The 23,408-nt window shown below is 37.2% G+C and overlaps 1 protein-coding gene across 2 annotated transcripts in view; it reads right to left on the bottom strand.

The window, feature by feature from the left end:
* The window catches only part of LOC122816887 (butyrophilin subfamily 2 member A2-like), a 784,081-nt gene that overhangs the window by 140,545 nt on the left and 620,128 nt on the right, over nt 1-23,408 (bottom strand). For both annotated transcript variants that reach the window (XM_044089960.1, XM_044089961.1), the window contains one exon: nt 13,278-13,640. In XM_044089960.1, coding sequence (XP_043945895.1) covers nt 13,278-13,640 — 363 coding nt within the window. The remainder of the gene's footprint in view (nt 1-13,277; nt 13,641-23,408) is intronic.

Below are 23,408 nucleotides of genomic sequence, written 5' to 3' on the forward strand. Positions count from 1 at the left end.
TGCAAATGAGCTGAGTGCTGTTGTAATGCAATTGTCAGACAAGAAATATGATAAAGCTTATGCCTTTAGTCTAACTGCTTCCATGGCTCAGTTTCCTTATGAAGTAATTTATAGAGGGTCAGTGCACTGGATAGAAGGCTCTAATCCCCTCAAGACTTTGTGTTAGTTTGACAGTTTACAGCTTTCAGTCTGCAAATGTGTAACATTCCCCTGAAATGTGTTTTCCTGACAGTCATTATGAGTTTGTCTGCTGCTTCCCTAGCTAATGCACTGCTATAGAGAATATCACTAACAAAAACACAGGTTCAAATCCATTGAGGCCTATCTTTATTTACTTGTTATCAGTCTGGATCAGTCTGGAAATGTGTGTTTAGGGCGGCCGCAGTAGTGTAGCAGTTAGTGTTGCTGCCTCACAGCAAGAGGTTCTCTGGTTCGATCCTCTGCTGGAGTGCCTTCTGTGTGGATCTGCATGTCCTCCCTCTGGTCATGTGGGTTTCCTCCAGGTGCTCCGGTTTCCACCCACATCCCAAAGACATGCTGTAGGTGGATTGGACACTCTAAATTGGCCCTAGGTGTGAGTGCGTGCATGTGTGTGCCTTCTGTGTAAGGTTGGGTGCCAAGCTGGCAACTCGACACCATAAAACACTACTGCCAATCATCAGTGGACAGGTGAACTGCTGTGGCGACACCCAACTGGGAAAAGCTGAAAGAAGAAGTCTGGAAATGTGTGTTTCCCAACACTTCAGTGTGACTCCTGTCATAGATAGCTTCCCTTACTAATACATGTAGCGAGAATATTGCAAATAAAGGCATTGGTTCAAATCTCTTGAGGAATAGTTTTCTTTTCTTGCTTTCAGTCTGTAAATGTATAACATTCCCCTTATATGTGCTTTTCTGACACTTCCAGTGCAACTCCTGCCATGACTACCCTTATTAGTGGTATAGTGAACATCACCAACAAAGGCATGGGTTTGAAGCACTTGAAACCCTTCTTTCCTTTCTTGGTATCGGTCTGAAAATCTGTAACATTAACCTAATATGTGTTTTCCTAACAGCTTCAATATTAGTGCATCTATAGCTTACCTCACTAATTTCTCATTTAGGAGAATATCACTGAATAAAGGCATAGGTTCAAAACCCATAAGGTCTGTCTTTGTTTTCCTGTTATCAGTCTGCAGATGTGTAATATTTCCCTGAAATGTGCTTGCTGATACCTTTACTGGGACTCCTTCTCTGGCTCCCCTCTTTAAAAAACTGAGGATATAATATAAGTGGACAGAGCTGACAGGTAAAATCCCCTCAGGGTAGAATATTTTCCTTTTTTTTTAACAACATTCACGCTGTAGTACAGGTAGACTGACCAAACTCTGATGATATAAAGACTGCTGTCGGTTGATATGTCATGCTATTTTACTGTATCCCACCATTCCTGTGCGAGTTTCACATAATTCACCTTTCAGTTATTGTCATACCCCTTTCTCCATTGTGTTTTGCATTCCTGCTTTGGCCAGCAGCTCCCCATACAATTTTCTATCTATTTCTGTAGTTCCCATTGCTCTACTAACATTCCCGCACCCTACCCTTAGCCATCCTTGGCATTTTCCATTTCAAAGAATGTTTGTCTGTACGTATATTACCTTTACATTACAATACATCAGCAATGCAATGATGATGTCTGTGAGTGCGAAACCGTGACAACTGCTATAGATGCTTGTGTATGTTCAGTGTTTACCACGCAGCTGTTCATACTTTAATCTGTTTGTTTTGATTTAGTTAAACTGAAAATGCAACATGGACAATATAATGAGATTTCATTCAGATACCAAGGACTACAGCTTGATTCAAAGCATCAGACAGTTTATGTTATCTAAAATACACAGAATTAAAATGAGCAAACTAAAGAATTATTCAAATGTTATAAACTATTCATCTGTTATTTTATCTATCAAAATGTTATCTAAAATATTCATCTATTATTTTACCTACTTAAATATTATCTAAGATGTTTTATTATAAGATCATTGCAAAATTGTTCTGAACCACAAAGCATTAATTAATGAGTCATACTGGAATTATTTAAATCAGACAAGGTATCCTCTTCTGCCAAATACTGACAAAGAAATAATACTAAACTATGTAAATAAATAATCAATAAATAAACAATCCTTTCATGCATTTTAGAAAATGTTTAGCTGGTACATTTTATATTGTGCTATTTATACTTTCTATAGAATTGGAAAGTTAACAAGTGAAAGTAATAATCTCTGCCAGAGTTATAAAAACAGAGTAAAGCCAACCGTCAAAATATTTTATATGAGGAGGCCAAGATGCCAAGGAGTTAGCTGCACTTTTTTGATGCTCTGCCTGAAATTATTTTTTTCTGACAGGATTTTTCCATTTTAACTCAAAAAATATTTAATTTTTTCACAACTACTCATCTTGATATTGTAAACAACTTTATCCGAAGAAATCTTAATTTTGTTAGTTATTTATCAAGATATTAACTGTCAGACATTCTGTCACTAGTTACAGACTGAAACAGTTATGAGTTACTCAAAGACTTCTCTTCAAGACAGCACTATAAAAAAAGAACTTCATACAATAATTACCAGCATTCAAGATCTTTCTATGAAAATGGATAATTTAGAGAAGATTACAGAAAATATGAAGAAAGTAAGAAACAAATTGATGACTTAAAGGAAATAATTACTGCTCACTCTGACCAAATAGCAGCTATAGAAGAATCAGTACATGAAATAGATGGCAGACAAATGAAAAATGATAACCAGATAAACTTTTTACTAAAACAAAAAAATCAGTTACTAGAAAAAGTGGAAGACCTGGAGTGTAGATCCAGAAGAAATAACAACAGGATCTGTGGAGTTCCAGAAAAAATGGAAGGAACTAATATGGTCTCTTTCTAAATGAATGGCTACCAAATATACTAAATCTCCCTGAAGCTTTATCTTTCAGAATCGAGAGAGCTCACAGGTCCCTGTCATATACACCTGCATCAAAAAATTCAACTTCTGTGAGTTCCATCATTTTAAAATTCCTATCTATACAAGACAAAGACTTAGTACTAAGAGCTGCTTGGTCAGGAAAGCCAGTCCAAGTCGATGGGAAAAATATAAGATTTGACAATGATTACACTTCCACAGTAATCACAAAGAGAAAAATGTGTGTCCCACTTATTAAAGGCTTAAAAATACTAACATTAAAGCCCAGATTATGTTTCCAGCCAAAATCAAAATTACCCTTTCGGATAGTTATAAAATATTCAGTACTCTTGAAGAAGCATCAGCCTTTGTGAGGAAAAGTAATCTGCTTGAGAAAGTAGGAGAAATGGACCTCTCCTTGCCCAGTCTGAAAAGACAAGCTATCAATGGCAAAATAACTACAGTTGACAAATCTAGTAAAAAGCTTAAGGGTAAATAGCTTAGAAAACCATCACTCTCAAAATTTCCTAACAAACAATACTTCTGAAAACCCCTGAAACAAATGAAACCTTAAGGTACAAAGTTTCTTACTTATTTACTATATACAAATAGTCAAGCTTACTTTCTTCTATATTACTTTTTTCTATTTCTCACTTCTGCTCTCCCCTTCTTTCTTCCTTTATCTTTCATTCTCTTCATTTTATTTAGCATAATAATATATATATATATTTTCAAATTATTTTAATATAAACAAACTTGTTTAAATGTTTATTTAAAAATAAATTGCAGCATTATAAACACTTTACAACAAACATTTATTATGGAGGCTATGCATTATATCGACTGTAACATATCACTGCTAGCAGCGCGTATTGATATCTTTCTTTCTTATCCGTCTGCACTTTTCTATTAATCTCACGGATGTAGTTAGCAACAGATAATAGCCCTGAAATAGCAATTCCACACAGTATACAAATGATACACACTATCCCCACATGCACTTAGTACTATTAAAACACCATACCCATTACATAAAGTTATAGTATGATTTCTATACAATGTATGCTTCTGTTGAGATCATATAGACATTTTACACAGACTTTAGGGTCTATTAATCAATAGGAGATAGATGTCAGAAATGTCTTTATTTAATAAGCAAATAGTGCTAATGTTACACTAATAAAGTCTGTTAAAACTGAGGGGAGTGGAATGGGAAGGAGGGTTTTAAAATGCACAGATTTACTTGTTTAAATAGAAGTATTTTGAATATTTTACTGTATTATTTAATTAACTCTTTCTGCCTGTTTTTTGTTATGCATGAGAGCCATACAATGTTTTTAATATAAACTACTTGTTTAAAATATCTTTGTGCTGCATTCTGCCACCGAAATTTCAAAAAGCTTCAAAAGAACAGTTTCTCAAGCCTAGAACTCTCCCTGCTTGCTTGCATGTTGATTCCATCACTGTAACAGCGCAAATAGACGTGCAGGGTGACCTATGACCTCCTAGTGCATCTAGATGATGTTATGTGACGAGAACAAGGAAGTTAATGCCACAGAATCATCGAAACAAGAGGACTATTAAAAAAATGAAAAGATTTCCTCTATGTAAGTGCTAAACACTGAATATTGTTATAGACAATGTTTTTTTTATAGTAGTTAAATCTCGATCTTGCTAAAATTCATATTTTGTGTTACAATCAATTATAATAATGCGGTTACTTAAACAAGCATGTATCTGAAGTTTAAAGATAGCCCTGCAGAAAGGCTTTTATGTGTCCAGTTAATGAAAAAACTGAAACCAGTTTTCATTAATATACAGAGAGAGTTGCTTATTTGTTTTTTTGACAATTATTGTTTTTTCTTCAGTTTAACTGATCTACCTGTATGTCCAGCTTGATGAAAGTAAGATGCATATGTTTCTAAAATATCAGGGATCAGGGTTCTTATCTAAGTATTTTCTGTGAAAAAGTACCAGTTCTCATTAATTTACAGAGAGAGTTACTTACTAGTTTTTTGATAGCTATTGTGATTTCTAGCTTAATAGATGCACGTTTATGTTCAAATTAAAGAAGACAAGATGTATAAACTACCAAAAGGTTATGGTCCTTATTTAGTTATATTTTTCAGATAAAGTATATGCATAGTATTAATTACTGGAACAACACAACTTTCTAAGTATAGTCAAAGATATGCGAATGCAAATATATATTTATAGACATATGTTTATATCACAATTACCTAGAATTGCATAAACATTACTTGATCTGTTAGTTTGCCACATGGGGGTTAAAAAGGAGTCAAAGTGATTTCAGTCATTCCTTTATAATGTAGTTCAATGTACATACAAAAGTACTATGATCACCTACACTGCTTGCACTCATAAATCAGCTGTTAGAGTAATAATATGGTAATATGAAGACACCTCTCTCAAATAAATCTGGTTAATAGCATTTTATCAGTTAGTAGACCTGCAGTTATGTATGTAGCTATCTAGCGAATATTGTACCAACAACCTCCTCTGTGTAATACTGCTGAGTTAATATTCCTAGTAGTTTACTGTACATGTATTTATAAATGAGAAGCAAAATATTACTTAACCAAAACTAATATTCTATTGATATTGTTTAACAGAGGTGGAAAATGAGAGAGAGCAGAAATATATAAAACTTGTGTGTGCTTTGTTTATATATGTACTTCTTTTTTCATGGAATCGAGACCACAAGACTCTAACACAGTTCTAGGTGAACTACATATGCATTCTCCTATTACTTAACCTGGTCTTTTACTTACAAGAATAGTCATTGGTTGTTGGCTACAGCAGGAAGAACTTTTTGTTATACACCAGTTTACTGGAAAAAACCTTAGTGGCACCTGTATTATCAGATTTTCTCTTTTAGAATTTTTTTTTCTCAGATTGTAGAGCATTCACTGTATGTATGATTGCAAAAGGATGGCACAGTTGTGCAGAATGTAGCGTCTCATATCACTTGGTTGCGTGTTTTGTTTCCCACTCTCACATGGGATACTTTCATTGTGGAGTCTGTGTATCCTGTTTGTGCCTGCATGAGATTTTGCCAGGTGTTTTAGTTTCTTTTCACATCCCAAAACATTAGTAAGTTAACTGCTGATTCCACAGACTGCCAATAGGTATAGCTTTAGAGATTTATCTTCCTTAATATCATTCTGTTTTTCCAATGATAGAAAATAGTAACATCACATAAATGCAGATTACTGAGCCAAGTATAGATATAAGTGATCTGGCTAATTTAATTATTTCTTTGGAATCTTAATAGCTTTTATTTAAAATTGTTGATAGTTTTGAGTTTTTTATTAAATATATCTGAAAAATGTTTAGACTCATAGCTAATCATAAGCAACCTAAATGCATTAATATTTTTTCTACTTCTGTAGTAATACACATAAGTCCTTTGTTTCAAGATAAATCTAGTATTTAGTTTCACAAAGATAATTGCATTTAATATACATAATTACTACACATAATCTGTTAAACTTAATCACACACTTTTTGATATTTTATTATTCAAGTCAGTAATAATTTTGAGGGGTAGCCCTTTATTTATTTATTTTTTTCTCTTCTTATTACATTCTGTACCGTTATTGTAATGGTAGTAGCACATAACAGACAAAGATTACTGTTCTTAGGATAGACGAAAATGGTTTAGATGAGTCTTTCGTCAAACCAGGAATTAAATATTCCATGTTTGGTGTTGTAAGTAGTTTTAAATGTTTTACAGTTATGCTCAGTTTACATGTTATGTTCATAACAAAATCTTTACTATCTAAGAAAATCTATAGGAACGTTTTCTTATAAATGCATATCTTTAAATGTGAATGGACTCAACAACCCTATAAAGAGAGGAAGCTTAACCAAATATTTGAAAACTAAGAAAGTAGATATTGCATTCTTGCAAGAAAACTATATAATAGAAGAAGATTTAGACAGGATGTCTTTTAATGGCTACTCAGTACTTGCAAAATCCCACTTTCAGACCAAAAGAAGAGGCACCATGATATTACGGACGAAAACATTACCAGTACCTAAAATAATTGACACATACTCAGACAAAAATGGCATGTTTTGCTTAATTATTCTAGAAATAAATAAAAAAACTAATCATATTAGCCAACACTTATTGGATACCCAGTATCAGTGCTGAAACAGCGAATAAATATCTTGATTTACTTTCAATTAAATCTAAAGGAGATATAATATATGCAGGAGGTTTCAACTGTATTATTTCTAGAAGTGACGCTACTAAATGTGATAATTTTAAGATATCTGCACCTGCTAAAAGATTGAATAATTTTATCACTCTTTCAAATATAAGAGATATTTATGAAAAAATAGAACCTAAATCCCTAAAATACATACATTACTCATACAAATTTGGTACGCAAACTAATATTGATAAGGTATTGGTTACTGATAATTTATTCTCTAAAATTCAGGAAGTTTTCATTAGCTCCTGTCCAATGTCTGACCACAGTGCTATTTGCTTTAAAATCAACATGAAATCTTCTCATTTAGTATATTGGCAAAGAATACCAACATACATTGTTAAACTAACCGGGTTTAAGGAATGGCTGCTGAAAGAAATAAAGATATTTCTTGACATAAATGACAACGATAGTACTTCTAAAGTTATTGTCTAGGATACATTGAAATCTTACATTTTTGGTAAAATCAAAACCTGGTACCTGAACAAAGGAAAGGAATGGGATAGTGCACGATCGAAAATACAATCACAAATTGATGAACTAAAAAAAAATCTAAACAATAAGGACATAAACACAAATGCAGAACTGAAACAATTAAACCTAGAATACATGGAAATTCTGAATCACAAAGTGTCAATAAATTGATGATGTCAAGGAAGGACAGAAGGGCAGTGGTAGTACTATGCCCATGTCTAAATCCATATTGAGTAGGGGAAATAAGTTGATTGTCTAGGAGGTAGGGAAGGAGTTGCAAGTGTATGCATTTTTCAAGGACTTTTGAGATAGGGGACAGGATGGCTATAGCATGAAAGTTGGGGATTTCAATATTGTTGCCTCCTTTGTGGAGGGGAATGATGAATGCTTTCTTCCAGAGGAGGGGTACATGGGATTCTTGGACTGAATGGTTGATAAGTATGGTGATGTGAAGTGCTATGCCATCGGCAGCTAGCTTGAGAACTTTAGATGGAAGGTTGTCTGGGGCATGAGAGCATGGTTTTAGTTTTAGTAGAAGTTTTTTATGGTGTGTAGAGAGATGGGTTGTATGGTGAAGGGTTGAGATGAGTAGTGTTGATGTCAGTGGGTCTAGAGTTGAAGGTGTGGGATGAGGGTGGAGTAGAAGTGTTATTGGAGAATGATGTGGTGAGCTTGGCTAGTGAATCAATAAAGAAGGAGTTGAATTGGGTAGCTAATATGTTATCTGGAGAGTTAGGGTCAGGGCAGGGATTGTCGTTTTTGCCCTGAGAGAGGAGAGCAGATATACTGTTCCAAAATTTTTGTGGGATGGATCTTTGATTGTTTTTGAAGCTTGGAGTAGTAGGACATTCAGTCTGAAGCAATTTGTTTTTTCACTTTATTATGAAGTTGCTTATATTCAGTAAAGGTGTTAGGTGTTTTAGATTTTTGCAATGCTTCCAAGATTTGTCTTGGAGATGCATGAGTGCAATAGTTGCTTTAGTTAGCCAAGGGGTGGATTTGGTTTTGATTCTGTTAGTTCTGGTTGGAGTGAAGCTATCTAGTAGGTTATTGAATGTAGTATTGAAGTATGAAACAGTGTTGTCAAGAGGGAGGGTTTTTACAGGGATCCAATTTATGTTTTAGTGAATCAGAGAAAGCTTGAGGGTTGAAGTTTTTTAGGTTACGAGTTGTGATGCAGTTGTGGTGAAGATGGAGGGAGGATGGTGAGCGATGAAAAAGGCAGGAAGATGATCGCTTCCCTTTTTCTTCTACACTGAGGTCACATTCTTTATTCTCTATTTCCTGTGAATATTCTACAGAAAGTTCCAGAATATTATCTTGTGACATATTCTCTTCAGCCGTATCCTGCATCATCTGTTGCTGTTTCATATGGGAACGTATTGGCCTATCATTCCACAACATAGACTGCATCAGATTTGCCAGCATTTCCTGTTCCTGCCCTTGCTGTGGAACTCCAACTGAATTTTTGTACTGTTTTCCTGCTGCAAACTCCAGAGTATCCTCAATTGGCAATTCAACAGATGCTTCCCATTCTACCTGTTTCTCCTTAATTTGGGGTGTGGAGTCTGCATGTCCTCCCCACGGTCGAGTGGCGTTCGAAAGACATGCGTGAATGGGCGTGCCTTCACTGAAGGTTGGGCATCAGGCTGACAACTCAGCACCATAAAAATCTACTGCCAATCATTAGCGGACCGGAGTTCCGCTGTGGCAACCCCAAACCGGGAAAGGCCGAAAAGACAAACACTGTTCCATCATGCTGTAATTTTACCAGAGTTGGTTTTTCTACAGTAAATCCTTCACTTTACAGGTATTCCATAACTTCAGCTTCTACATGTTTAACTTCTACTTTACTAATCTTCTGTTCTACATTCCCCCTTTTTGATATTTTTGTACTGTAAAATTGTCCATATCTTGGTGCCCTTGCTTGTATTTTTCTTCAGATATCTTTGGAGCTGCTTTTTTGTATTGATTAGTTTGGCCTTTTCCTTTGTTTAAATATTACACCACATCAGATCTCTTTTCCTTCCCCATGTCCATTTTTCTTTTTTATAACTTTCAAAAATATCTATTTTTTTTTCTTTATATTTCTCTCTCTTCCTCAGTCGCTTCTTTTTCCAAATGGCCCAAGGTTTCCTGGACTACATAATGTTTTTCAAGAATCCACATGAATCTGTTGTATCAATGATCACAAATTTGCATTTGAAGCTTTTGAAAGTTTTTCTTGTGCATTTTTCTTTCCTCTAATTTCCCTCTTAATTCTTTTGAATATCTGCCATCCAGAAATTCCGGGCTTCTTGTATAATAGTAGCAATAACTAATTTATTTCTTCTCCTCAATAGTTCACTCTATTATCTTTATGGCACTATTTAGGCCTGCCAGTTTTTATGTGTTTTTTTTTTGTGGACTACTACTACCTTGTACAGCAGGAGGGCCATCCTCCCCATGAGCTGGGTCTAGCCCCATTGTAGGAATGTTTCCATATCTTGAAGATTCTGTGCTGTCATTTTTTCCAATCATAGCACTAGTGCACCTACCATGACTGGACACTTTTTTATCCTGGAACTTGTGCCTCCAGCTGCCTTTTTTAATTTTTAACCTACTTTTCTACATGATATATGCTATATAAAATACAGTCTATATATCACTGCCGCCTTGGTGAGATTTGTAATAACAGGGTCCACCTCATGAAGGTACTCACCGGGACTTGAGGTGGAATTCAGTTCCAACAATAGTATTCTCCTTTGCTTGCTAATTTTATCATCTGTCCATTCAGACCCCACCAGACTGAGTGAGGTCTCTTGTGTTGAGTCAAATTAAGCTGCAAGCTCCATTCTTGGTGGTGTCCTGCCATAAATTGTTTTAAGTTTCAGCTTTGTAATCATAATCCCCCAGAACCTAAATGATTTTGGTTTCCTGGAAGTTTCCAGGAGGTCATGGGAATAATGTCACCAGATGGCATCATTTATGTTTGGAACTACAAGATTATCTGATTGTCTTCAAACTTCCAACTTTCATTCTTGATTAATGAAAACATCCTTGACAAATGTTTTCACTTTTGTTTGCCTTGCTGTGGTCCAAGAAGTTCACCTCTAGCGGCACAGTACAAATACCAAAGCTGTCCCTCTTAATCATGGCCCTAATTCCAAAAGTCACCAAAACAGAACCAGAGTCTTATTTCATTCTATATATCTGAAGTATTCTAATAACAAGCCTGCTTTGAACACTCTAACTTTTTTTTCAAAGTAAATGCATCAGGCCCCTGGGACACTCACTTAAGAACACTGAGAGAGCACCAAGATGCAGGTACTAGGACAGGCGGTAGCTCACCTTGTGGTGGACCTCCAGCCTCATCCCAAGATCCATCTATGAGCTTTTTAACTGCAGCAGCTTTTATATATGCTAATGAAGCTGCAATTACTGCAGCTGTTGACACCAGACTTGTCCTCTGATATATCCTAGTTAATGGATTTAAAGTGTATACATTCCAATTACAGGGTCTTAAACCAGTCCTGCATTATTATTTTTCATCATTACTTCCTCAGGTAGGGAGTGGGTAATCCAGTGGATACTTGGATGTAGTAGCTGTTTCCAAGGCTCCCTATCTGGAATTGAACCTTGATTCCCCATTACCTGAGGTCACTATGCTAGGCACAGATAGTACCACTGAAAGCTGATAGGGCAGAAATCCAAATGTTGCATTGCTGCCACAAAGGCATGTGATCGGTCTGAGTTTATCTAGAGTCACCAAAGCTGTTGAGCTAAGACCTGGATTGGTTTTAGTTTAATAAATGCATACATCTCTGGAGATGAGCACTGGTCCGCATGTATTGGCTCTAGAATTACCATATTTATCCAAGTAATGGTGGAGTTATAAAAGGAAACATAACTGATTTAATGAGCCATTCACTGTACCGTGTATTTGTACTGAGACTTGCATGGCTTAATCTTTGAGACAAGCATGTACCACCAGCAGGACCAGCCAGATAGAAGCACTTTAGCAGATGGAAGAAGGAGGGGCCACAGCCCAGATCTTCATGACTAATCAGTCAATTGTTGGTGGGATGATGATGATGGCACATTTATAACTCAACACTCTAGCCATTAAGATATACAGCCAACCAAGCTTCCCAAGTGCATAAAATAATTATATAAGCAATAAACATAACTAGAGCTATCAGTATGCCTCTGTATGCCCAGGCTAAGGCAGTGGAACTCAGTTTGCCAACTGGATCTTCTCTTGCTGTGTAATTGGGTCCCTATCGGCTCACTGAAGTTTTAAAACTTCAAACATCATATGTCCGAGACCATATGACTAAAGTTTTGAAAACTTCAAAACTAAAATAAAAAAAAAAAATAATAAAAATAAATTTCTTTTTTTACATTTTTGGAGGGAGCAAGCCCAAGCCCCCTGCACCCCCCACACTCCCTGCTAATTAAATATGTCAACTTCAAGATCGCACTAGAGTGAGGAAAACTGTAAATTTCTCATTCCGCTCTGTACCGTGATCTCCATTCAAAATGTTTGAAGTTTTAAAACTTCTATCTATGGTCTCAGCCGTATGACATTCGAAGTTTTGAAACTTTAGTGATCCAATAGGGACCCGTGTAATTATATCTCAAATATGCATTCTTCTGTAAAGTTAGAAGCATAAAAAAGTATGTGACTTGTGACATTCCTATAAACTACACTGATAATCTGTAATAATACATTATCTTTGATCTGATTATAGAACTTGGGTGCTGAATCATTTGCAGTCTGCTTACAGCTGTGTGTAGTGCTAGGCAATGTGTAATATATTTTAGATATACATGGTGCAAGCATATGAGCAATAACAATCATCAGATAGTTGTAAATTTATTTGCATTTATTTCTTAGAAATGAAAATAGAATGAAATATTGAAAATGCAAATTGCACTAGTCTCTATCATAAACAAAGGGTTTCCACTTCTGGTGTTGTCAGACCCTCACCTTTCCCCATCATAAGGTACTTAACTATCTCTAAACGGTATTGTGCTATACCTATCATTTTATTTGTGCTAATGGACAGGTAGACTGTATTATCCTACAATGTCAGCCTTCTACGCACTCAGTATGTTACAGTATGCTGTGCCCCACTTAACCCTTTTTACTATCTGACTGCACCTGCAGGTAAAGGCAAAAGACTGCACCGTACTAATCTGAATGCTTTACTGTATGCTATTAGAGATACAAAACCAAAAGTAGTGAAGAATTGTGTGTCCTATCTTTTGGATAGATCTTTTGTTGCTGTGAAAAGAAAGACTATAGAGATATATCTGTCCCTCGTATTTTGCCAGCAGTAAATATATTTTAGAATATGGAAAAAGGCTTCAATGTACACTCCTTACATTGACTCTTTGTCTGCAGGCTAATGAATGATAACGCTCGACAGTAATGTCATTACAGCATTTATATGCATGAAATATATCACAGAGTATAAACAAGGCTTCACTATATCTTCTTTGTGATGTGCCTTCTTCTGAGGATAAAAAGAAGGCAGTACTATGCATGTATGCGGGTCCATCTTTTACCAGTACTGAAAAAAAGTTAAGACAAGCAGGTAATTTTAGTCCATTTGCACATCCCACAGTTATTACTTACCAACTAGACTGAGATGCAGTTGGGCCTCTCCCTCTTCCATTATAGAAAGCTGTACATAGCACTGATAAATTCCTTCATGATTCACCTGAACATTTGTGAGCACCAGAGTCGCCTTCCCATGAGGTAGTTGCTTCTCATCAAATATCACCTTGTTTTTGTAAGCTATTGCTTGATGTTCGAAATTCGGCATGCCGTTTTCAATGCTGTATACAGACATAACTTCATCTTTCCGATTCCACTGTAAAAATAATGTTTTCAGCCAGCTTTCGGGTGTGTTTTCCTTGAGTGTGAAGTGACATTGAAGAGATACATTCTCTCCGATGTTGGCCTGCATCATTGTATTACCGATTGTTACATTCAGTCCTAGGAACATTACAAATATCTGTGAATTATTTTGCATATCAGTCCTATTCTTTTCAAGTTTTAATGATTCTGGCACAGTACTTTTAGTGATCAAATGTACAACACTGGGAAATTTTACTTTTTTCAGGAGTACTCAGATCCACTGAGGTGATGGTATCATACCTCTCAACCTTTTAGCACAAGAAATCAGGACAAAGCCAAAACTAATGTGAGAACAAAGAACCAAAAATAGGGAGAATGAAATTTTAAATATTGCTCTTATAAACCTAAAAAGTTGCTATAATAAAAGGTGTTACATTAGCATGTATTTTCTGAGGGATACAACATCTGAAACTCAAACCTCTGTCATTATTTACTGACTTTAATCATCAATGATTTGCCAGAAAACCACAAATTTTATTAGGGACAGAGCAAAAATATGAGGCAAAAATCTGGACTTTTGAGAGATATGGATAGCATGTAGATTTGACAGACTGCCATTCTGGGTATTACTTATTAAATAACTGTACTTGAGTGATAAAATGGACAATTCTAGAAACCTTTTTTTTTTTTTTTTTTTTGTGAAGATGTGTATTACACCTCCAGTGGAACTTTGCATGTAAAATTACATTACCTCAAAAAATTAAACCCTTTCGGAATAAGACATTATGTTCTCCTTCTTTTAAACAAGTTAAACCAACATTTAAAATTAAAGAAAAATGCAATTACAATTATCCAGATAATCTTAAAACATCAAAATGGAGCAATTACTGTTGTCATGGTTATGCTCATGAATTACTGTTTGGTACAGCCAATACATCAGAGACATAGCTGGTAAAAATGTCTATACATTCAGACTGCTATGATTTGCCTACCTGCCATAATAAATGTGAAGCTAAGCTCTCTCTTCCTCTCTCTATACACACACACACACGCACACACACACATATATATATATATATATATATATATATATATATATATATATATACATATGTATAAAAATGCACCTTTCAAAGCTGAATGCTGTCTTCCTCTGTAGTGGTAGTATCACATTAGGCAAAAATGGAGAAATGACATAATAGTGGAAAATGTGGCAATGGATTGAGAAACAGTTTAACAATACCACATCACCAACAATGGATGTGCAGTTACAGAAAATAAAATGAAATATTCTTCTTGCCTATACTTGGACCTCACTTCTCACAAGTGGATATCTACCGATAGTGACTGCCAAAAAATCAAGGCCATAATACAGCACATTGCTCCTTCCCACATCTTGCCTTTCCCCAAACATATTTGCAAGCTATGGTTAATACAGTTTGCAGATGGTAAGATATTCAACAGTACTGCAACATCAACATGGAACTCTACAAGTGATAGCTATAATCGTTGTCATCTTTAGGCAGAGGTAATTCAGGTATCTGCCTCGGGTGCCACTTGGCCAGGGGCACATTTCCAATTCTTTATTTTTTCTCTCTCTTCTCGTTAAGAAAAAAGTGCCCCTATTTAAAGGAGAGCAGTACCCTGTAAAGAAATTGCCACACAATGTTTGATTCTAGTGTTCAAACTCTCCAGCCTTGCTGTTTGAGACCACTCATTGTGATATAGACAACAACAAATCACAGAGCCTTTGAAGCCGCAAAAGTTCCATAATTCTTTGTCTAGATTGCTGTGGGAGGTACTGAGCTGAAAGGGTAGAGACTTTGAATATTAGAAGGTAATGGCTGCAGTACCACGACAGTCAATGTCAGGAGGTTGTACATGGCACAGTGAGAATCTGAATGCTGTGACCAGGGTCCAAATTGCAACAGGTTATGTTTTTTAAACCCTGGCAGGAGTCAGGAGACCATAATGATGCCTCTTAACTGTCAGTTTTGGTTGTACCACAGGATGATTTTTAGACTAAGTTGTGAAGCTGAGATAATCAATCACAAAATATCGATTTAGCCCCTAATGCTTATGATTTATAAGGTTGCATCACTTTAGTCAAAGTTTCTTTTTTCCCCTTTGGCATACAGTGTCCAATAAGATATCAAAGTGGGAGGAAGCAAAAGTAGTACAGAAAAAATGTGGGACTGGTAAATGAAAAACGGAAGAAAACAGTTGGTGTGGTTTTATTTATTATTGTGTTATTTATTTATTTTTTTAATTTAAGTACCTCCAACAGCATGTGAGGAAGGGGATTAGTCTAGCTGAGTCTGGGACATAGTAACAGCAAGGGGAGAAAGACCCAACTAATATTAATGTGCACGTGCTAACTTACACTAAGCAGTAGCATAGCCTAGAGTATGAAGGGCTGAGGTGGTGCCATGCATCAGTCTAACACTTGTAGTACCTTGTGAACAAAACTGTTTCATTTTAATTGTAGTAAATACTAGGGAGTTCAAAGGCACTCATTTCACATATGTAAAAATGATCCATAAGCCCTCGTAGACTATTTTAAGCCTAATCAATTTTCCCTTAATGGGAATCAAACCCTGTACCTCTTGTCTATGAGATAAGCTCCTTAACCATTATACCACCAACCCCCAATCATAATAGGTAAGTACTAGGCTAGCTGCCTTTGTGGGCCATTTTAAACCTAGCCAATTTCCATTAGTGGGATTCAAACCCTGTACCTCTTGTCTGTGAGGTAAGCTCCTTAGCTATTATGCTAACCCCAATCCCAAAAGGTAATAAATATGATAGCTGCCCTTGCGCAACATTTTAATCCTAGCTAATTTCTCTCAAAGATGATAATCAGACCCTGTACATTGTGTCTATAAGATAAACACCGTAAGCATTATGCTAGCCCCCAACCTTTAATGGAGGTTGGTGCTCTTATCACATGCAGTATGTCTAGGAAACCGTTGAGTCATTGAGTACTAAGTCATTGTACTGCATCCACATGACTGCTGTGTATTATCTGTAAATATTGTGATCTGGGCTATTTGCCACAATGAATGGCATATGTCTTACAAGACTGACCATATCCACACTGAGAAATACAGGTTGATCCAGCGGTTTGTACTGCCTGATTGTCCAGTAGCATGTGATCAGTGCATTAGTTATGTATCCCAGGATGATATCAGTGCTTTTTATTGGCATAGTTTTGTTCACTGTCCTATACAGAAGCCACTGTACACAGCGCAGTTAGCAGTTCCTGCTTCTCTGTGTAACTGGAGATTTGTACATGCAGTAGATTTTCCAGGATTATATCAAGTGGCAGAATGGGGGCGGCCATGGTGGTGCAGCGGTTAGTGTTGTCACCTCACATCAAGAGGTTCTCCAGTTCGATTCTCGGCTGGGGTGCCTTGTGTGCGGAGTCTGCATGTCCTCCCTGTGGTCGTGTGGGTTTCCTCTGGGTGCTCTGGTTTCCTCCCACATCCCAAAGACATGCAGTAGGTAGATTGGACACTCTAAATTGGCTCTAGGTGTGAGTGTGTATGCCTTCTGTGGAAGGTTGGGCGCCTGGCTGGCAACTTGACACCATAAAACTCCACTGCCAATCATGAGCGGACAGATGATCCGCTGTGGCAACCCCTAACAGGGAAAAGCCGAAAGAAGAAGAAGAAGTTATCAAGTGGCAGAATGAGACAGGTGCAACAGATATTACTAAGTCTTATAGCATCTTCTGTTTGGAAGACATGCATTATGGACTCACTTTTCCATAACTCAGATAAAATGTCTTCTTTAAAAGAGATCTGTTCATTACCATTGTGAATGATTTTGCAACTGGAAAGGTTGTCACCTCCTGGGAAGCTATTATATTGTTTGTACAGAACAGTTTCCTCCTGGTGAGAGAAGCATAGAGACATTATTTCCTGCAGACTACTGATCACCAGAAAGCCTAATAACTGCCTCATATGTGTCAGCTTGGAATTTGTGGTTAGATTTTGGTCCTGATGAGAGAAGGAGTAGAGTGCATTGATTCCTGACTGTTTCTGGTTGAGCAGTGAGTGTCTGTGCTTGACATTCCTGATTGGTCCAGTTGCTATTCAAGGCCTCTACCAGGAAAAAGCTACAACAAGCCTACAGACTCTTGCATAATCTGGGACAGGACTGTGTATCACCAAACAGGCTTTGGCCTGTTTCTCATCTTGGGATTGGTGCTACTGTTTTGCTTCTAGTAAGAAAAAAGGCAAAGGAGCATTGTATGTCAGCAGAGTGAAGGTGTGGTGAGACCAACACTAGTAGTAGCCAGGCAGTAGCCAGTCAGGTGACTCCCCTCTTTTTATTATTCTTGACCAGTTAATTCTTTATTTTCAGTAAGTGCTGCTAAATTTGCTTCTAGCTTCAGAATATTTACTTAAATAATTAATCCATAAATCAAGCTGTTCTTATTAGTTTCCCCTGAAATGTTTTTTCAGTGCCTTGTATAGCCACAGACACCTTGAGTTGACTGACATTTTTCCTGTAAAAACACCATTTATATTTCCCTAATATCTAGTTGCACACAGGACAACTAGTTTGCAGTGACAAGTGCTGTCCCCAGAGTTGCAAACTGAATACTCTTGACATTGTTTTATATTCTCACTCCAACTGTCTAACTAATAAAAAGGGGGTATGTTGTCATGGATATGAACTTTTCCTTTATCTGTGTTACCAGCTTGGTGATTATAGGCATCCTGAGATAATGCAGAAACTGTCTCATGTTTACTGACAACCAGTTAATTCTCAAACAAACTGGACTACATGAAAGAGACATGGAGGAGCTGTCCGATCTTGTAGCCCAGGCAGGTATGACCCTAGCCATGAGTAGCATACTGCCATCACCCAGAATGATACCACAGTACAAGGACAAAATGATTGACTTCATCAATTGGCTAAGCTTCTAGTGTCATTCTAAGGGGATCCAGTATCTGTCTGCCTGGGATGACATGATCGATAAACCACGATGCTTTGTCAGAGATGGCCTGCACCTGTCGCACTTGGGATTCTGGATACTGGCTAAGGCTCTTGCCACCCCAATAGTGCCTTTTTTAGGCAAGATTCAAATGACAAATTCATCACTGTAACAGGTACAAGAAAGGAAAATCTGAGGGTAATGCTACTTAATGCTAGAAGTCTAAACCTCAAAATGCAGTCACTTGAGGCACTCCTTAAAATGGAGAACATCGATATCTGCAGTGACAGAGACCTGGTTCAAGGCTCCAGAGAGCACTCCTGCATTACCAGGCTATAATTCATACCACACCTTTCAGCCACCTAACCTGGACTGAAGCACTAAAGGCAGAGGCGAGTCCATATTCATTAAGGATATCCACACCTCCAGGCTAGTTGCTCAGCATAATGCATCTGAGATTATCCAAGTACAACTAACTATGGGCAAGACCGCAATACAAATTGTAGCTTGATACAGATCCCCCACCATGCCCCAGGATTCCCACTCTTCATTTCTTGATACACTGGAAAATATTAGGGTACAATCTAACACCCTAATAATGGGCGATTTCAACTACCCCACCATTAATTGGGAAAACTACTCATGTACCAACTCTTGTGCTCAACATTTTCTGGAATTCATAAATTCCAATGCCTTGGATCAACTTATCCACACCCTCACCAGGAGCATCAATATCCTAGACCTGGTCATTACCAACATGGGAAACCGGTGTTCCACACCAGAGGTCAATTCCTCATTGGTCAGATCCGACTACAAGCAAATCACCCTAGACATCCACATCCCACCGCCACCGCCCATTAGGAAAACCACAGTAAAAAATTTCTCCAAAGCCAACTTCACGCTTCTTAAGACAGAAGTGGCAAACTTCACAACACCCATACTGACAGACAATAGAGGTACGACTGCTGAATCCTGTACAATTGCACTTTATAAGCACTTACACGAGTGCATGGATTATGCAATCCCTAACAGAACCAAGATTCTATCCTCCAAAAAAAGGAAGCCAATCTGGTGGTCCCCTACCATAAACAAACCCTACAACAGAAGAAACTGTTGCAAAAAAGGGCAAAATCCCATGATTGGAGGAACTCTGTGGTCAGCCTCAGTAAGAAGCTGAGATCCCTCATAAAATCATCCAAAGCTAGTTACGAAAAAAAAATCGCCACTGATTCTAAAGACAACCACAAAGCATTCTACAGCTATGTCAAGAATCTCAATGGCAATACTCAGATCTGCTCTGAGTTACAGTACAGTGGCACTAAATATACAGAACCAACTGATATTGCCAACATCCTGGCAAATAGGTTCAGTGCTAACTTTACCCCTCTCTCATCCCCTAAAGGGCCCATCTCTATACCTGAAGAATGCAAAGTTCCTGTAATCATGGTTGCACAGGTAAAAAACACACTCTCCAAAGCCAAGAACACAGCATCCATGGGACCTGACAACATCCCAGGCTGCATTCTACATGAACTACAGAATGAACTGGCACCCCCACCTAAGTACCATGTTCAATCATAGCCTCACCTCAGGCTTTGTGCCCACTGAATGGTGCACAGCAACGGTTATCCCACTCCAAAAAGGGGGAGCCACCACGGACCTCGGGAACTATGGCCCCATTAGCCTGACGAGCCTGGTCTGCATGGCTATGGAATGTATCATCATGGAACTTATAAACAATGACATTGGTAATCTCCAAATTCTGGACCCTACCCAGTTCAGGTTTGTAAAAGGCAGATCATGTCTCCTAAACCTGATAGACTTCTTTGAAGTAGTCATCAAAGCCGTAGATGAGGGTAAGGTGATTCACACAGCCTATCTAAATCTCGCCAAGGCTTTCAACACCATCCCCCAACTCTGGAATTACAGATAAACTCACTAAACTAGATATAAATCCCTATGTCACAAGATGGTTTTCCAACTGGCTCGCTGACAGAACACACACTGTGAAAGTAGCAGACTCTAAATCCAACTTCAGAGCAGTGACAAGTGGAGTACCACAGGGTTCAGTCCTAGGTCCTCTCCTGTTTGGTATCTACTTCTCTGAAGTACAGGCTAACACAGAAGGTCTTTGGCTATCAAAGTTCACAGATGACTGCAAACTGGGAGCCATAATCAAAACTCCTAACAATGTGAACATCCTACAAAAAGGCCTCACTGAGACAGATGCCTGGTGTCAAAGCCATGGCCTCGAGCTCAATGCTAAAAAGTGCATTGTCATCCCTTTTGGTAAAAACTCTGTACCCATGAACTACCACATAGGCAGTAGTCTACTTAACACCGAAAGTGTGATAAGAGACCTTGGGACACAGGTGGACAGTAGTCTCTCCTTTGATACTCACATCACCACAGTATTCAGGAAATCCTTTTACGTGGCACACCTCATCACAAAAGGTTTCTCATCCAGGAAAAAAGAGGTCATTGTTCCCCTCTACTCATCACTCATTAGACCCATTATAGAGTACAATGCACCCTTTGGTATGTACCTCACAAAACATCTACAAAAATGGAAAGGCCACAGAAATACCTCACAAAGAGGATTACCAGCCTTAAACAGATGCCCTATGCAGACCGTCTCAAAAAACTCCAGCTTTACTCTGTCGCATATCACCTACTCAGAGGTGATCTCTGCCTAACATACAAAGCTATGTCAAACCCAGAGCTGTTGGACATGCTCCATTTAAAGAAATCCCATTCCCTCCGAACTACATGCTCTAGGGACCTAAACCATGTCACCACAATAAACAGAACATGCTGGAGGGATAGATTCCTGTCCCAGAGACTTCCCATACTCTGGAATAAACTACCTATCTATATCAAACAAAGCTCCTCATTAGCACTCTTCAAGAAAAATCTTGATGATTGGATGGGAGATAGGAAATTCACCCTGAGGATCACTTCTGTGGCTCTGCTTGACAGGGGCACAGAAAAATAATTTTCTTGGGTGGCAAAAGCTAGGGTACCATTTGGCTAGGCTTATATAGGCCCTAGGGCCAATAGCTTAATACCTACCTATGAACCTATGAACCTATGTGAGAGATGTATTTACACACTGTCACTGGAAGCAAAGCTTTCATATAAAAGCACTCCTAATGTCAGTAACATTGTTAGTAGTACATATGCTACACCCATCACACACAACTGAAAGCAGACATATAGACCCACATATGCTGAGGCACTTAAATATAACCTTCCAGTGTAAGAAACTTGTGTGTGTGGGAGATTTTCAGTCCATATATCTCTAGTTAATCATTGTATATTAATCAGATCAGGGAATAGTAGTAGAAGTAGCTAACTTAAACCCATCTTAAGTAAAAAAAAATAATAAAAAACATATAATTGCACAGAATTATTAAGTGTCTGAAAATAATCCAAGCAAGGCAGGCAGTCTGTTTCCAGTTGAAAATCCTTTATTAACTACACAGACAAGCAATCCAAGTACAGCTTTCTAAATATGTATATATATATATATATATATATATATATATATATATATATATATACTTTTTATCAGACAAGGGAGTGGTTTATTGTGCTGTAAAACAAAGTGTTATTGGTTGTTCGTCTTTTGGCATTTCCCGGTTAGGAGTCGCCACAGCAGAACTCCGGTCCGCTAATGATTAGCAGTAGATTTTCACGAACGCAGTACACATGTTAAATTCACATCCCTCCCCTCATCAGTGTGACATTTGAGCTGGTCCTGCCCTACTTAGTAGCTGTTATAATAATATAACCCTTATGTACTTTAAATAAAATATGTAATAATGTGGTACCTCTTATTTAACCAGATTATTAAGTAGATTATTAAGTCTGTGATTTTATCCAAGACAATATACTACATGGCTGGAAATATATTAACCTTAGTCCATTTGGCAATCAAAAAATATATATAAATGTATACATATACACTTTGCATGTAAAAAATCAATTGTAAAAATCATATTCTATTTTCATAACCTATTGTTAACAAAAATCGCTTTTGTCCTTCTAGACTTTTTCAGGTCTATGTACAAGAACCCCAAAAACTATCTATAAAAATATTATTGTATAATTAGTTAGTATTGTTATTGCACATCATTTTGAATAAACTGAAAAAAAACAACCAGAAAATGAATGATGATGGAAACAAAATATAAACTTAAATTACAACTGATTTAAAATGGTATTTAAAACCAATTGGTAGAATAAAATAAAATAAAATTAGTCATGTAAACAATGTGGCAATTTTCTAAGTTCCAGTACACTTTTAAGGTGTATAAGGTGTATAAGTATAAGGTATACATACTAAATCTTGAGTACTTGATAGTAATTTTCAGTCTTACTCACAAACACTGGTTAATGTACAATGTATGCACTGTACCTGTGTACTATGTATGCATACTACCTATGTTCCAAATTTCAGCTGTACAACACAAATCTATTAATTACCTTTATTTTTAAATTAAGATTTTTTTGTTTGTTCTCTCCACTGTAACTGTTGATGTGCAGCATACCACTGTAAAAACATGTCTTTTGTAATTTGTGTGTATACTGATCATGTCTAAATAACTAAATATATCTGTAATTTTTCTTTGTGGAGCTTTTCTCCCCAGGCCTCTGCTGAAAAGGGGCCTTTTCGGCTCAGTCAGACACTCCCGGTTATCAAATGTAAAATAAATAAAAATAAAAATAAATAAATAAATGAACAGTAGTAGTTTAGTCCAGGCTTCCTAAAAGAGTTCAGCTTTAATTGCCACGAGTTCATGTTTCTCCAGAATATTCGGGATGTCGCCTTCAAGATCACCCATGTCTATGCGATCCAGGATCTGGAACTTAAAACCTGTGTGTCTTTTATGAAGAGAAAGGTGTTTGGCTAGAGCATTATTTTTACATCCAGAGCGGATTTCTGACAGATGACATGA

This window comes from Protopterus annectens, chromosome 12.part0, assembly GCF_019279795.1.
Source record: "Protopterus annectens isolate FY-2018-M chromosome 12.part0, PAN1.0, whole genome shotgun sequence".
NCBI classification, from domain to species: domain Eukaryota; kingdom Metazoa; phylum Chordata; order Ceratodontiformes; family Protopteridae; genus Protopterus; species Protopterus annectens.